General features: G+C 34.6%; 1 protein-coding gene across 1 annotated transcript in view; it reads left to right on the top strand.

The window, feature by feature from the left end:
- LOC145259055 (uncharacterized) overlaps positions 1 to 17,569 on the top strand; it is a 116,535-nt gene that overhangs the window by 39,596 nt on the left and 59,370 nt on the right. The window contains exons 3-4 of the mRNA XM_080116681.1: positions 206 to 280; positions 16,032 to 16,161. Of these exons, the coding sequence (XP_079972807.1) occupies positions 206 to 280; positions 16,032 to 16,161 (205 nt within the window). The remainder of the gene's footprint in view (positions 1 to 205; positions 281 to 16,031; positions 16,162 to 17,569) is intronic.

Genomic DNA, 17,569 nt, shown 5'->3' with positions numbered 1-17,569 from the left:
GCAACGGGCGCTAACCATTAATTTATTACTGGAAGTGATCAGTGAAAACAGAACTATCGATTTGATACAAACGAAACTTTGAATCTGAAATATATTTTCTATATTTTTTTTCTTTCTGCCCATATTTGATTTATATCAAAATCTTGTTCCAATAACACATTTTGAATCAAAGTATTTACTTTTTATTTCATTGTTTATTTTTCAGTGTTGGCAGACGTGCGGTTTTCTCTATCAAGAATATGATGTCTGGAATCGATTTTGTCTTTTAAAAGAAATCTGTGTAAGATTTATATATTTATATATATATATATATACATAACTAGGAGAATACCCGTCACAAGGTGGGTAAATGCGCGTACTTAACTCTCAAAACACGTCAACATTAACTGTAGTTTTCTCTGATAAGTTGTTTCGTGAACTTCCGCTAATCAATGAAACGTGTGTAAGACGTCTACATAAACATATGAATAAAAATTTCACTCTATAGTCTTCCCTGTAAAACATTCACAGCAAACATTCGCCTAGCTACAAACCCTAACAGTAATTTCTCTTACTTTTCATCTGTGCTTAAAATTAAATGAAAATTCCATAAACAAAGTTGGTTTCCCCAGAACTGTTCATCTCTGGAACACAATGCAGTGCAGATGTTTCCCAACCAACTATAAATCGAAAAAAATATGTAAAAACTTACTAAGAAGAAGCATTTTGTATTGTTTAATAACGTTTCGGTGATGTAACCTCCGACCTTCTTCAGGTGTATCTTGTCCAACTCGGGAATTTGGGCGGAATTTCAAGCAGAACCCTTTATTTACTTCACGAGGTAGCATGCTCTTGTTCCGTCAGCCATGACTGGATAGATGTCCTAAGTAATTCGCAAATATATTTTTTCGGTCGCCCACACTGAGGGTTGAACCTTCAAGAGAATATCACTTTTACAATTGATTTTTCTCGGTACTCTAACCACTGCGCCACAGGTTCTAGTACGAATTTTAGGAGCCTTAAACATATTTTTATTTCTAGTTGTAAATATTACTAATTATTACTAATTATTACTATATATTAATGTATATCTATCTCTATACTTATTACTTGTATATATTAATGTTTTTACTTATTACTTGTATATATTATCTACTAGTTCCCATATCGTATTAAATTCTATACTAGGTCTACTTAGCAGTTGGTTATTCCCCAGCATATGTGCTGCTTCTTTCAGTCATCTTACTCTCCACCATTCCTCTCTGTCTATAATTTTTACTTCGTCCCATAATGGTAGATGGTTTCCCTTTTCTTTCCAGATATGGTCAGCTATACCTGACTTTTCAGTCTCTCCACGTACTAAGGCTTTTCGATGTTCTTCTAACCGTACTTTCAATGGATGACACATTTCACCTTTGTATAATTTTCCACATTTACATGGAATTTCATATACACAATTCTTAGTCATGATTTTTTCTGTAGGGGGCTTGACCCTCACAAGCTGTTTCCGGAGAGTTGAATCACTCCTGAATACTGTCCTGATGTCATATGGATTACATATTCGTTGAAGTTTTTCAGACAAGCCCTTCATATATGCTATACAAACTGTGGTGAGTTTCTGGGTGTTGTCATTTTGTGTCTGGTCCAAATTTCTTGGAGCTGATGTCATGCTCTCTGGATAGTTGTTTAAGTGGAGGGTTTCTCTTAAACGGCCCATCTCCTCTTGATATGCACATGTTACTATATATTGCTTTTGCTCGGTGTTGTAGGCAACGGATGATTCCTGTCTTTGCACTATACCGATAATGGGAGTTGGTTATATACTGTCCAGTGAAGGTTTGCTTTCGGTATACAGATGACATAAACCCCTGACCTGTGCGAGTTATCAGCACATCTAGGAACGATAATTCATCATGAACTGTATAGTTGGACGGGTCGAGTTCATATGGTCTAATAGCGTTTGAACATCTTTCTGGTGGGGCCAGAGCATGAATGTGTCATCTACATATCGCAACCACATTGTTGGCTTTAGTGGTTTTGATCCTAATGCCATTTCCTCAGATTATTCAATGTATGCATTCGCCATTACTGGGGACAATGATGATCCCCTCGCCAGACCTTCTTCCTGCCGATATATATCAGATTCCATCACGAAGTATGTAGTTTCTACACAGAAGGTCAACATCTCCATTATATGGTCAATTGGGATGCAAGTGCGTTCTTTCAGTGAGGTATCAGATATCAGCTTATCCCGTACCACTGTCAGAGTCTCATCCGTGGATACTTTCGTGAACAACCCCACTACATCAAGATTAACTATCTGGTTGGAATTAATGGGAGAATTGTTGATTATTTCTACGAAGTGAGTTATTTTTCTTTCTTTTTTTTTAAACATTTCTTGATGTATGATAGAGATTTGTCGATGATTGGGTTGATTACATCTACCAGAAATCGGTTCAATAGATGGCATACTGAACCTCGGACACGCACTGACATTGTGAATCTTATGGAGGCCGTATAGGTGTGGTAGCTTGCTATAATGTTGTACTGGTGACGATAAATTATGAGATATATTCTAAAATAAAACATATGCCGCTCCCCATTTGGGGGTACCAAATTGGTCAAATGGAAATGTATTCCCAACTTGCATTTAGGTTTCGTATAAATAATTGAATTCATTCAAAAAGTATCGCAAACAAAACCAACTTTCTTTTTACCGAAAATCATCTCCCCCCTCTCTCTCTATCTCTCTCTCTCTCTCTCTCTCTCTCTCTCTCTATATATATATATATATATATATATATATATATATATATATATAACCAACTCCCTCTCTCTCTCTCTCTCTCTCTCTCTCTCTCTCTATATATATATATATATATATATATATATATATATATATATATATATATATATATATATATATATATATATCCAACTCCCATAATCAGTATAATATATATATATATATATATATATACATATATATATATATATAATAAAAATCTAACACGGAAATTACATAATTGTCGATGCAATAATTTATTTCAACCTTATGGTATTTTCAAGCATCTAAACTAGACAATTACATTTTTCATACTGAAATAAAGATGTAATTTTCTAGTTTAGATGCTTGAAAATACCATAAGGTTGAAATAAATTATTGCATCGACAATTATGTAATTTCCGTGTTAGATTTTTATGTTATTGCTCTGTTTACCACATTGAGCTCTCATACCCGGATTTCCTCCTGGAATTATTCCATTATAACACTATATATATATATATATATATATATATATATATATATATATATATATATATATATATATATATATATAGTCAACGTATTTAAGAATCTAGGCAGATGAAGTAAGTAACCTAACGTATCTTAACGAAATAATCTCTTGAACTTTTCAGTTTTTTTTTTTTTTCCAGAATTATGGGTGTCGGACAGCATGCAACTTTCACCAAGGAATTCCATCAGGTAGCAAAACCTTCTTTTGTTCAATTATTCAAAATATTTTTTTTTACTTCCTCTCAACAAGATTTTAATATTTAGATTTAATGAATTAACAGTGAATTCTTGTTTATCATGTTTTCTAACTCTGGCTTAGCTTCTTTTTTTTTTTTTTAGTTGTTAAGGTGTGTATATCTTCTATAATATAAAGCTGAACGTCTCTGTGTGTGTGTCTGGTCACGAATAGGCTCCTATATGGTTGACTGTTATAGAAAACTGATCACATATAATGATAGAAGATGTATGGAGACACAGGAATGAGTATGTTTGATCTGGCATAATGATGATTCATTAAAATTGTGGGGTCTGCGTACGCGCCTAATCTACAAAGTACGGAAATAAAAAATTAAAAAATTAAAAAAAAAAGTTTACAAGTGTTTTTGATAAAGATGTACATAATAATACTTCGATAAGTATGTTTTAACTTAAATAGGGATGGTATAATAAAATTGTGGGGTTAGCGTTCGCGACTGGCCTCCATAGAATGGAAATATGTCACAAAGTTTAATAAAGACTTTTCATATCTATCTATGTAAGTATATTTTGATAATTATGTTTCAGTTTGAAGGAATATGGTATAATAAAATTATGAGGTGTTCGTTCGCGCCTGACCTCCATAGAATGGAAATATGTCACAAAGTTTAACAAGGTTTTTTAATATAGATCCACAGAATGTTGTGATAAGTGTTTCAGTGTGAACAGGTATGGTATAATAAATTATGGGGTTTATCTATTTTATTTTTACTTTCATCATATTTTGCTTTGGTTTTGATACCCCCAAATTTTAAGCTATCTCTTTACAACCCTTCCTTTTCATAACCTATCATACTTTCATAAATCAGAGTCCATTTTCTGTAGGCTTTTTCTGAACCCAGTCAACGACGGGTACTTTTGCTAGTATATATATATATATATATATATATATATATATATATATATATATATATATATATATATATATATGAATTTGCAACTATTTTCTTGTTATATATATATATATATATATATATATATACGTATTACGATTATTATTATTTCATGTATTCACATAAAATTTAATAATGAGGTATAGCATTTTATTACCGATTTTCAGTATTTACTTCAATACGTGGGCAGGGCTAGGTAGTATGTATGAAAATATAAATCGCAAAAAATATAATAACAATAATAACTAGCAGGACCTGTGGGACTCATTCATATGTAATATATTCATGTTGGCATTCTGTAGATGTTCAGTGTAAATGGAGATGCTCTGATATTGTAGCTTTTTTGATAAAACTGCAAAAGTATTTATTTAAGCTAGCAGGAACGCCCGGTATAGCCCGGTCATAAAGTACGCTTAAATATATTTTAATTCTTGCAGATTTTGTATATATTATAGAGTTAATGTTCTATCGATTTTTACATGTTATAAAGTTGTGCTTTCAAAAATAAAAAATATATCCATATGACTTGGGTGCATCAGCTTGAATCGAAACTGAAATGGAAACTTATGAAAAAAAAAAAAAAAAATATATATATATATATATATATATATATATATATATATATATATATATATATATATATATATATATATATAATATAATATAAAGTTGTGTGTGTGTGTGTGCGTGTGTGTTTGGTCACAAATAGGTTCCTATATGGTTGACTATTTTAAAAAACTGATTACATATAATGATAGAAAATGTATCGAGACACAGGAATGGGTATGTTGTTTGATCTGGCAGAACGGTGGTTCATTAAAATTGTGGGGTCTGCGTTCGCGCTTGGTCCACAAAGTATGGAAATAAAATAATTTTTAAAAAATTTTTAAAAAAAGTTTATAAGTGTTTTTGATATAGATGTACATAAGAATACTTTGATAAGTATGTTTTATCTTGAACCCAGTCAACGACGGGTAGTTTTGCTAGTATATATATATATATATATATATATATATATATATATATATATATATATATATATATATATATATATATGAGTTCCTTCAGCCATAATCGAAACCGAAACCAAAACTTATGAAGAATTCTTGGTAAAATTATTTATGACAAGAAATTGAAGAACATAACAATTAAACGACCCGGATGTGAGCGTGACACACAAAAGAACACACACGCTATCGTATTAATATATAGATAATAATAATAATAATAATAATAATAATAATAATAATAATAATAATAATAATAATATATGGAACTTGTCAGATAATTAAAAAGACTATGAAACATGAAGAAAATCAATATAATACCAAAAATGAAAGTCATGAAAACCTCGCAAAATACTGAGAGAAATTGGAATGAAAAGGGAGACTGAGACTATACACCAGAGGTAATGATGAAAACATCTGATAAGGAAAAACTATCAAATGCAGAAACTAAATGACATAAACTACAATCACTAACTGGCCACACGAAAATTGCAGCAGAATCAAAATTAAAACATTCATGGAAACAACACAACGTGAAATCAAGAGAACTGAAACTGCATTAAATCTTGGAAACTATGCTCCCCCCTCAAAAAAGAAAAAATTGATCACCGTCAGATACCACACAAAATAGTCGTGAAGAGTCAAGGAGGATGGAAAGGCCGAAGAGGGAGAGTACTAACCAAACCTCCACTGGATGGGCATAGAGAGTGCTAGGGGCTTGGGCAGACTTATTGCTACCCAAATTCCAGAGAATACCAATGCAAAAATCAATGGCAAGCAGCTTTTGTACCAAGTCAATTGCAATGGTTATTGAAAGAGATGGAGAGTACTGGGAATATAGGGAGACTTGTCACTCAGACTCCATGGAACACCACTGATTATTATTAATGAGCAGGCTTATTTAATGCTTGTAATATGTTATCACCTTCTGTCCTCCTTTTTAATAAATAGGATCTCCTGATTACTGAAGATGTAATGTAAAAAAAATTTTTTTTAATGATGTCGCTTTTGGGCCATACGTGGAACTAAAATATACCTTCTTGGTTTTCTGGCTAAGATTCAAGGGTAGTATCTATTTTGTCTAAAGATAGTTAATGATATTGTGGGGTTTACGCCCACACCAGGCGTTCATACAATGGAAATATGTCACAGACTCATATTGGAGATAAATCATAATAACCAGCTATATTCTGATACTGCATTAACCAGATTATTTAGATAAATACTTTTACAAGTTAAATAAAGGGATACAATAATATCACAGGGTCTCCATATCCAGCAGCAATATATTACATATGAAAGATGCCACTGTGGAATTTCCACAGGTTCTGCTAGTTATTATTAATAGTTTTTTTTAACCTTATGCTGGAGGTTAGACGTTTTGTTGATGACTTTCAACTTTTGTTATATAGCGCCAGGACCCCTAGGTTGGGAACGGTCGTAATTAGTAAGTTCACCGCTGCAACAAAAACCTAGTAGTCGTCTTTTAGTGATCGTCTATTTGTTTAATTTTCTGGTTGTTATGGTAACGGCTAAGACGGCAGAGTTATTTCCCCTTTGACTGTGCATTTTCTCTCTGTAGCTGTCATTGCTTGTCATAACAGCGATTCCGACTCAAAAGAAATTAACATGCATACAAAGGTCAGACGTAACTCAACATAACAAATCAAGACATAAGACACACTAGCTTTTTTTATAAAAACATATTTTGTTTTCAAATTATTTTCTCGTTTTACACAGAGATTGTTAATAGTTCAAACTTTAACAGTGTGGCTTACTGTTCATTTCAGTGATGGAGAGGGGTGTGTGGAAACGTTATCCTCTCGACAGTCGCACGTTTCCTATCGGCATCTCTTTCTTCTTCTTCTTCTTCTTCTTCTTCTTCTCTCTTCTCTCTTCTCTCCTCCATCTTCTTCTTCTGGTTAAACTCCAAAAAATCACCTCTTATATTAGTATGATTTTTCCCATCCACGCGATCTGTCAATCATATTGCTCGATACCGGTGCGCGTGTTTCTTGGTCACGTTTTGACAACTTTTCGCTGCCTCCTGACCTCGAACAATCGTCCGATTTCTCTTCAGCTGACCGACACGTGAATTTATCACTCATGCTAAATTCTATACATTCCAGAGTTACGAGGAATGTCACGTTTCCTTGTTTTGTAAACAAAAAAAAATCGTCGTCCGATTTCTCTGTTTACGACGTAAACTTTTTTGTTTCGACTGGTGGACAATCGATTATTCGATGCCCACTCTTTTAAATCATTTATTATCTTGTTTTGAAGAAGTTTTTTTTCTTTTCAGTTATGTATCGGATGGTTCCAGCCATCCATTACATAACACTTTTTCTGTTGCTGTTTCATTTCTCCAAGATTCAGGTTCATGTTTCCCTTGTCTTTTTATTTCCATGTATGGAATTTTCTTAAAATTTTCTCCCTTAACTTCGTTAGAATCTCGTATTATAGTTAATCCATCATCTTTTTTTTTCATTTTCTTTTCGGGGATGGACCCTCCTACCAGATGCCACACATTTACTCATATATTCCAACTGAGAGATCGTTTTATGATTCTAACCGTCCCCTTTAACTACAATTGTTCGAATTTCTTGCACTTGGTTCCCCGGGTATATTTGCCAGATAGCTTTCGAAATTTATTTTTATGAGTCCAGTTGTTTCTGTATGGCAGAATTGTCTATTAATGGATCAGGCTGTTATCAATTGATGTCCGCCATGTCTTAATCAACTTACCAAGAAAAAATTGATGATGAAAATAATAATTGAATGAATAAACATATTTAGTAATCCATTAAATATTGAAACAAAAAATTATAATTAAGAAAAATCCTTAACCCATGGATTTTCAACGATAGGCTCTTTTTATCAAAGGATTAATATTAGTAAAAAAAAAATATACGACTGATTAGCATAGATTTGAAATATATGAAGAATATTTTGTGCATAAAAAGTAATTTTTAATAGAATTACATAGAATAAAAGAGTCAAAGTAAAAGATCCAATCGATATAATATTTGGCTTGTTCCTTTCTTAGTCCGTACGTTACACTTTCAAAAAGGTCAAATACAATTTTTGAAGGCAAAACTGCTTTTTAAACAAAAAAAAGCCAAATTTGTGAATACATAGGTTTGAAAAAGTTAGATTTTTTCTTTATTTCTTTGCAATATCTCACAAGCTTAGAAACGGAAAAAAAATTGGACAGTGATACTGCTCTGCATGCAATCTGTGTCTTCATACAGTATAATCACATTGACACCCTGGTTCTCGTTAGATCATTGAAACTAAACAAAATTGAACCTGGTCAATACCAGGGGCTGTATGTAGAAAGACATCAGCAACTCCCTGCAAAAACTGAAAAACCTAATGTCGTCATCTACTCTGACGAGGATATACATGCGACTGGAGATTGCTTATGAATTTGATATTCCCTTGACACTTCCTCCTCTGGAGAAAGCTGATTAGAACCGCCTAGGGTGAATGTCAATCTATATAATATTTTGCTTGTTCCCTCCTTAATCTGTACTTGGATCATCAACGTCTATGTGGGACACATTTTGGAGCATTTTTAATAACTGTGTGTGACGTGGTCATAGCAGTGAAGATGTTGTTATGTGGCATACTTTGTCATGGAAGCCTATACAACGAGATTGGCAATTTTCTTCATTTGATCCACTTCAGCCAGGATTGTGTTGTTCTGACATTTCGTCGTTGACCATAGAATTTATGTGAAGTCCTCTCGGACGAAAATAGATTCTCAGCAATCAGGATTCGTATTGATTTCTGCTGAAAATCAATTAGCTTCGCACGCCAGAAAAGGAAAACAGACTGAGGGTGTTCTAAGTATGAAAAAGTTAATTTCACAAAAATTACAAGTTTTTACATATGTACATCGTTCAGTTTGATTACACCAAAAACATTGAGATTCTCCAAAATCTTATTCTTCATTTTCCACGATGGTGGTGATAGCGACAGCCGGGGAGGGGTGATATCTCTTGGTTAGGTTCTCTCTCCCCGGAGGTCTGGCTTAATCTGCCAAAAACAGCCTGGGCATTTGCTTTAAGTACTAAGGTAAAAAGGTTGGTCGAGGCAATCTGCCAGATCAACCAGAATCCAACATATCAAACAGGGAATTCCCAACTCTTTTGCGTGTGTGCACCCTTACCGGGCCTGCAATATCTTATGTATCTGGGATCAAAAACTCAAACTCCCAAAAGGTCAACATTGTCGCATCTGAGCAGGTGTTTCTCAGGCCAACGAGTGCATGATCTCATTCCACATTATTCTGACACTTCCTGTCATTTCTCCCAGCAATAAAATATATGTCTGTTTTTACAAAGCACAATAAATTCATCCCATTTTTATAGGTCACCTGCCGCTGTCCGAGATTCAATCAACATTTAACAGACAATCTCTGCATAATTACCCGGCCTTACTCAGGGTTTTAGGGGATTTCAATCTCCCCAATGGGGAGCAATATCACTCCTCTAGACGGTCACATCATACATGTTTCACAGCCATCGATGCATCTGTTCATCCTCGAAAGACAAATAATACTCCCTGTAGGGGCAGCTGCGTGTGTAATTGTGAGGCAAAGGTTGCACAATACCCAACCACATATCTCTTGAATCGGCACTGTTTGGGCCTGTGGCAAGGAGAAGTCTAGGACGACTGGAAACAATGCTGAGATAAGCGCATACAGCACCTAGTCAGTACTAAATGGTTACTCATTTAGTACTGACCAGATTCAACATAGCTTAACTTCGGTGATCTAGCATGAACCTGTGTGTCAATGTGATTATGTCGTATATACACGTATGTGTGCTGTATGATGTCACTCTTGCATAATCACATTGACATGCAGATTCTCATCAGATCACCAAAGTTAAGCACGGTTGAGCCCAGTCAGTACCAGATGGGTGACCATTTGCGAATACCAGGCTCTGTAGGTAGGAAGACATGAACACCTTCCTGCAAGAACTGTTAAACCCTAACTTGGTCATTTCCTCTGACTGGGATATGCATGTGACTAGGGACTGCTTGTCGATTTGATATTGCCTTGACTCTTCCTCCTCTGGAGGAAGCTGGTTTGACCCGCCTAAGGTGAATGCCATCGGCATACATACTTATGCATACGATTGGATCTGTTACAAATTGTTGACAGTCGCCTATCGACTCTCCATGTACCGAATATATGTTGTCTTATAATTGTGTCGGTTTGCCCATTAGAATGTGGAATGTGTTACCGAGGTGAGTGAATATATTAACTTTTATCAACGTTTGCAATAATTTCTCTTGCATTGGGAATCAGATTTTGACAGGTGCTGTATACACAGAAGTATTATTATTCCTTATTATTCTCATATTTTGTATAGAGAGAATTGTTATTTCACTATCTAATTTACATATGTGTTTGTGGTAGAAATTTACATATGTGTTCGTAGTACAAGTTAGCTGATAACACTTAGAAAAGAATGTCACTCTTTTTCGTAAATGCTCACACATATGGTAAGCAATATTAGAGAATGGTAGAATACACAGAGTAAGGAGGGGGTGAGAGAAATATATAAGAGAAAGACGGGTAACTTGTTCAGTTAATTATAAATCACAACTTGGAACATAATTCTGTTTCAAATATAACTCAATCCTTGAACTAAAGTATATTTTAGCATGTATTTTTTGTTAGTAATGTATACAGAAAGTGTTACAGAAACAAAAGTTAACTCATATTTAGTATAATAATAGACTTTGGCCATCCGTTAGTATATGAGTCTGATTTTCATGAATAAATGCTATATTTTTATCATTATCAAATTTCATGATAAATTTTATATAAATCTGTTAAATAATAAATTAGAGATAATAATCTATTGTAATTCTGCAATAATTTATATAAAGCTATTAAATAATGAACTAGAAAGAATAAGAATAATTAAAAGTGTAGAAAGTGGATTTGGGGTTTATTTTCAGCAACCACTTAACTCACACTTCCCTTATTTTGTCCTTTAGTCCTCACATTCCATGAGTGATGTTTCTGATAAAGAGGGAAGAATTGCTGTTTTCTAGGTTAGAATCTATTTCATCTAACACTTATAGTTGAGGAGTTTTTGACCTTGAAGTAGTAGTTTTATTTTTTAGCTCCTTACATAAAATGGTTTCATGCGTTGTCTGGAGCGATTTTCATAAAAAATAATAATTTATTATTTCGTATTATTATTTCAATATTTCATTTAAAGCTGTTAATTAATGAAATAGAAAGAATAATCTATTGCAATTTGTCAATATTTTATATAAAGCTGTTAAATAGTGCATTAGAAAGAATAATCAACTGTAATTAATTCTTCGGTCTTTCTTTCCAGCCAGCCACAGAAAACGTAGAGAACATTTCAGAGAACCACCAAAAGCAGAATTAGCAGCAGCAGCATCATTGGTTGACATCAGTTGGGTCTTTTCAAATACAGAAAAAATCAAGCGAATCGTGTATGTTCTTCTGAAACGAGATGTTCACACACAAGATTGGATTTCGATTTTCCAGGTAATGCGTGGATCTTTTTCTTCTCTGTGTATCTTTCTCTATTTCTTTATGCAAGAAGAGATTCTTATGTCAGTAAGAGGATAGTCATTATATAGTTCTCTAATCCACAACGGCAGTCTAATCTCTCCTTGAGATGTAAATTTCCATTTTCACCTCAGTTATTGGGCCGTTTACATCCATGACGGAAATGGTGTCCATCAATGGTAGCCTTTATGATCCGTACTTGTCTGCCAATTTGCTCTCTCATATCAGAAACTTGAATGCCTACGAGACATTATCCTCCGATGTCTAAGGTTTTTCTGTACAAGGGTTTGTCCGGACAACCCGGCATGAGGATACTTTTCTCTTGAAATAAATCCTGACCAAATATTCAAAATCACATCATATTCGCGGCCTAAATAACATCTCTTCAGAATGGTTAACCCATATTAGCTTTTACAAGGAATGGTGCACATTCTCCGAGTGATGTTATCTCAAGTAACAACACGATGTTGGATACTCCACCAGACTAGATGATTTTTTGTTCTGGAATCCAGTAAGACAAAGAGACCAAACATAACATAAACATAAAATTGTTCTCAACTTCTTTACTAACGCTCTAGCTGAAACCCCTATCATTAATTTCCCCAACTCCTTTATCTGTGCCTAAACCTAAACGTAGATTCCATAAACAAAGCTTCTTTCTTAGAACTTCACGCCTGTGGAACTCTGTTCCGTTTTCCTGCTTTCCAACTGATTACAATATGGTTGTCTTCAAGTCTAATGTGAACAAATTCTTAATGAGCTGTCCCCTTAAGTCATCCAATTTACCAAATTCCTACTACTAAATATGACTATATATTCCCCTTAACCACTGTACACTCATCACCCCTTATCCTTGAGTGGTCTCCGGTGGTGACTCCTTTGTAAAAAAAAAGAAAAAAGAGAGAACTACTATGATTACTAACCAGCAGAGCCTTATCACTATCAAATAAAGTAAGAGTCCACCAGGCATGTGTATGCAGTGTAATGATGTGTGAAATCCGAGCCTATCCCTGCTCGACCATTATTTTCATGGCAAGTGCTTGTTTGAGCTTCACTCAATAGTCCTCCACCAGCTAAATTTTCACTAAAAGCACTCGTCAAGCTACAACCATTACCAATTAAATGTAAATGTGTTAAAAACTAAAAGGAGCCATTTCTCCTACTCTTTATCAATGCCAAAATCTAAATACAAATTCTATGAACAAAGTTTCCTTCCTAGAACTATCTGCCTATGGAAATCTGCTCCACTGGTCTGCTTCCCTACTAACACATGGTTATCCTCAAATCCCATGTAAACAAGTTCTTGCTAACCCCCCTCCTTAAAAAGTCAAATTCTACCCAATTTCCACCAAAAGTGATCACTGAGCTGCCGTCTCACTGACCACCTTATACTAACTAACCTTTATCCTCGAATGGCTTCTGGGTCTGGATGATTGATGACTGATTTGCAAAAAAAAGAGAAAAGATGGAACCTTGCCAGTGAGTGTTAAGGACATAGGTTGCATGGAGAGAAATAACATTAGAATGACGTGATGGATGTGTAATGTGGGTTTTAGACAGGCTTAGTTCTAATGATCTCGAAGGAAAATTAATTCTGGATCAAGTAGGGAGATGTGTGCAAGAATGGATGAGAGTTCTTGGGTTAGTTGATGTAGAATAGTTGAGGTAGCAGGTTCAGTTGACAGGAAAAAAACAAGGAAAACGTGGAAAGAAGTGATAAAAATTAATCTGACTGAAAAAGGGATAAATAAAGACCTGACCAGAGATAGGTTACTTTGAAAGTCAATTTCTTAAAGTTGTCCAACACATGCCAGAATGTAAAATGGACATTAAACCGATAATGATGATGATGGTGGTGGATCTTTTTTACAGTTTATACAAAATGTATATTTGTCGGTAAAATATTTATATGTATGAAAAATACTCACAAACATAAAAAGATAATAAATGTAAATGTGTCAAAAACTAAAAGGAGCAAGCCAAATACCACGTAAAGCCATTGGGCATGTTAAAATACAGTATAGCATTAACAAATACTCAATCGTCTGGAGATATCAACCACATTACACTCTAAGGATCATTGTGAGTTTACTCTCCATCGCCATTATTTCAGGAGACATTTTGAGCTAACAGGAAATACGATGAAAGTTCTGGATGTTGTAAATATATCCACGAAAAGTTCTTTTTTAAAATTTAGCAGGTGAAAGAGATTATTTCGAAATGGGGGAAAAACATAAAGTTAGGCAAAAGGCCAGCTTTTTATGTGGGAGAAAATCCAGCTCCCCAAAATAGAGCACTTTAGATTAGAACAAAAATTAAAATCGCCTCAGTCTAGAAGGATTTCTGACCGAAAATAGAAAAGATGAAGTGTCATATGAGAACAGATACTACACTTTGCGTCCGTGTTGTTACAAAAATATCATAGTAATTTGTCTTATAGTTCATGCTAAGATAAAGGGCCTTATAAGCTCAAAAAATTTCACCCATGCTTTATGGCTGTACAGAGTTTGTGGCACCACTTCTGGCTTCAGACAGTTTATTTTGATGACAGTAACGTTATTTTGAAAAAGTGCTAATAATTAAAATAGATGTAAAAAGATAAAAATATGAATGTTATTGATGAGTTACCAGTTAGTAAGTGTTAACTTGTGAATGAAAGCAAGAAGACATGAGTTAATAAACAAAATATAATTTATATGTCAACAACTAGCGGGGTGTGACACCCGGCTTTGCCCAGTCATAAAAAACACTTAAATACGATATTCTAATTTGTCCAGATTTCGTATGTATTATTATAGACTCGTGATTTCAAAAGTAAAAAAAAAAAAGTATTTGGATGATATCAGGTAGAATCGAAACTGTAACCTTCAAAGCTGGTTACTTTACCACTGTTCCAACGTGACACGCATGTGAACTGAGTAAAAATTACAAATGAAAAATAAACTAAGATGAATGTACAAAGTGCATAACGATTTTTTTCAATTTTGACCCATTTTGACCCCTTAAAAACTGTTTTAACCGGCTAAAATACCCATGAAAGAACGGTTCGTAAAAAATCCAATCATTTGAGGCCCCTAGTGCTGCTGTGTGACTTTTAGTTTCGGAGGAGATAGAGTTTGAAAATATGGAGACAGACAGACAGACATATAGCCGTTTATATATTAGATTTTACAAAGAGGTAAGATATACTTTGAAAAGTCAAAGTTTGTTGAAACATTTTAAAGCTCTTGAATAAGAATAAGAGCGTCAGAAAGTTCATTTCAAAGTTCCGCTGTGTGTGTGTGTGTGTGTGTGTGTGTGTGTGTGTGTGTGTGTGTGTGTGTGTCTTCTCGATGGTTGAGTTCACTGCATGGATATCAACAGACTTAAAAGAACTTCAGCATGGGGGAGCTCCAGTCAATATTTCTAGGATAGGCATTGTTGATGCTGAGAGTCAAGGCACGTTGCAGGTGTCACTTTTAAGACCACTGATTTTGTTGATCAAGTCACTGTCTGTATATACTTAATTTATTTGATACACGATTGTTACTTTTGCGGTTTAAAATGATTTTCACTGGTTGAAAATATTTTGAGTTAAAACGTTCCTGTAAAAGCTCACTTGTTTCTGGAAGTGAAAAAGAGAGCAAATCTCAACGAAATAGAGAAAGAAAGAGGATAACTATTCGAACCATTTGCTTTTAGTATTCGTCCAAATCGGATCTCAATGTAACAATTCGACACCAGACTGGCATAAAAGAAGTGAAAAGGAAAGAAGAAAGAGCAAGCTGAATGAACAAATAAATAAAAAGGGGGGTAGCTATATCAGCTCACCAAGTCCATTTTCCTCACACATTTTCTCATCTATCACAAGTTTACATTCACTACCTGCAATCAACATATTTCCTTTTGTAGCAGAATCTCCTATCTCCAGTCAACTATCCATACACACACAAAATGGTGACCATCTGTTCGTGAAGGATATCCAAAAACGTGATTTCTAAAAAATGTGAAATAAAATAATCGTTGACTTTACATGTGCCTTTATTTTACAGACTCCTTCTCTGTCTGCGAGTTTTAAAGCAGCAAACATCAGTGAAGACTCCATATTTCTACTCCTGGCCGTGGACAGCAAAGGAATTCTTGCTGATGAGAAATTTGTGATTTATCTACGGACAAAAAATGGTAAGCCATCAAAAAATATTATTTCCACATAATTTTAGATCCTTTTATTCAATTTTCGTTTGATTCATCGGGATGAGGGAAGCTGCAGTATTTCATATAACGTTGCAATTGTACTATTTGCATAATTGGGACTACTATTTTTTTATCTTGTGTGTTATTCTTACAACGTTGAGACCAATGTATATACAGCATAATCACATTTGATAAACTGTTTTCCATCAGATCACCGAAGTTAAGCAACGATGAGCCTGGTCAGTACCAGATGGGTGAACATTTGGAAATAGCAAGCGCTGTACGTGCTCTCTGCTTACCTCGGCATTGTTTCCAGTCGTCCTGGACTTCTTTTTGCCACTTGACTCAAACAGTGCTGATTCAGGAGAGGTGTGGTTGGGGATTGTGCAACCCTTGCCATATAATTACACGCGCAGCTGTCCCTACAGGGGGTATCCTTTGTCTTTCGAGACTGAACTAAGGCATTCATAGACCAATGTCATCTCCGACCTTCTTTAAGTGTGTCTTTACAAACTGTAATCTGTATGTAATTTTGAACTGTTTATTTAGTATCGTGAACGTAGATTATTCTCGTTCTACCAGCCATGACTTAAATCTTAAGTAATTCTTAATTATATTCTTTGTAGTATAGCAGTGACTACAAATGACCACCACCACCATCACAACAACAACAACAACAACAACAACCTGGATGTCTTCAAGTCCAACACAAACAAATTCCTGATGAACCGCCCCCCCCCAAGTAATGATACCTTATCAATTCTCCAATACTATTGCTACACTATCCCATTGATTACTGTACACACAATAACCCTTATCCCCGAGTGGCCATTGGGCCTTGATAAGTGGTGAACTCCATTTTAAAAAAAACAAAAAAACAACAACAACAACAACAACATTTAGCAGTATGGCATTATGTATATCTGTTTTTTTTTTTTTTTTTTTTTTTTTTTTTTTTACAAAGGCATCACCACATTATCAAGGCCCAGAGGCCACTCAAGGATAAGGGTTAAAGAGTGTACAGAAGAAGTTGGTCAATATAGTAATCATTAGTAATGAAAATTTGGTAAATTTAATAACTTATATGGAACGGCTCATCAAGAACTTATTTACTTTAGACTTGAACAAAACCATATTGTAGTCAGCCGGAAAGCAGGAAAACGGAAGACAATTCCACAGGCGTGCAGTTCTAAGAAAGAAGCTTTGTTCATGGAATCTACGTTTAGGTTTAGACACAGATAAAGAGTGGGGGAAATTATTGATAGTGTTTACAGCTAGACGAGTGTTTCTTGTGAAAGTTTGGCGAGGGGGGACCATAGATTGAAGCTCAGTTGAACACTTTCCATGAAAATAACGATACATCAGAGACAAACTCGCAACATCTCTTCTGTGAGAT

This window comes from Euprymna scolopes, chromosome 34 (assembly GCF_053919585.1).
Source record: "Euprymna scolopes isolate OS-2025 chromosome 34, ASM5391958v1, whole genome shotgun sequence".
NCBI lineage: Eukaryota > Metazoa > Mollusca > Cephalopoda > Sepiida > Sepiolidae > Euprymna > Euprymna scolopes.
The sequence above is the reverse complement of the archived record's forward strand: the minus strand, read 5'-3'. Positions and strand labels throughout refer to the sequence as shown.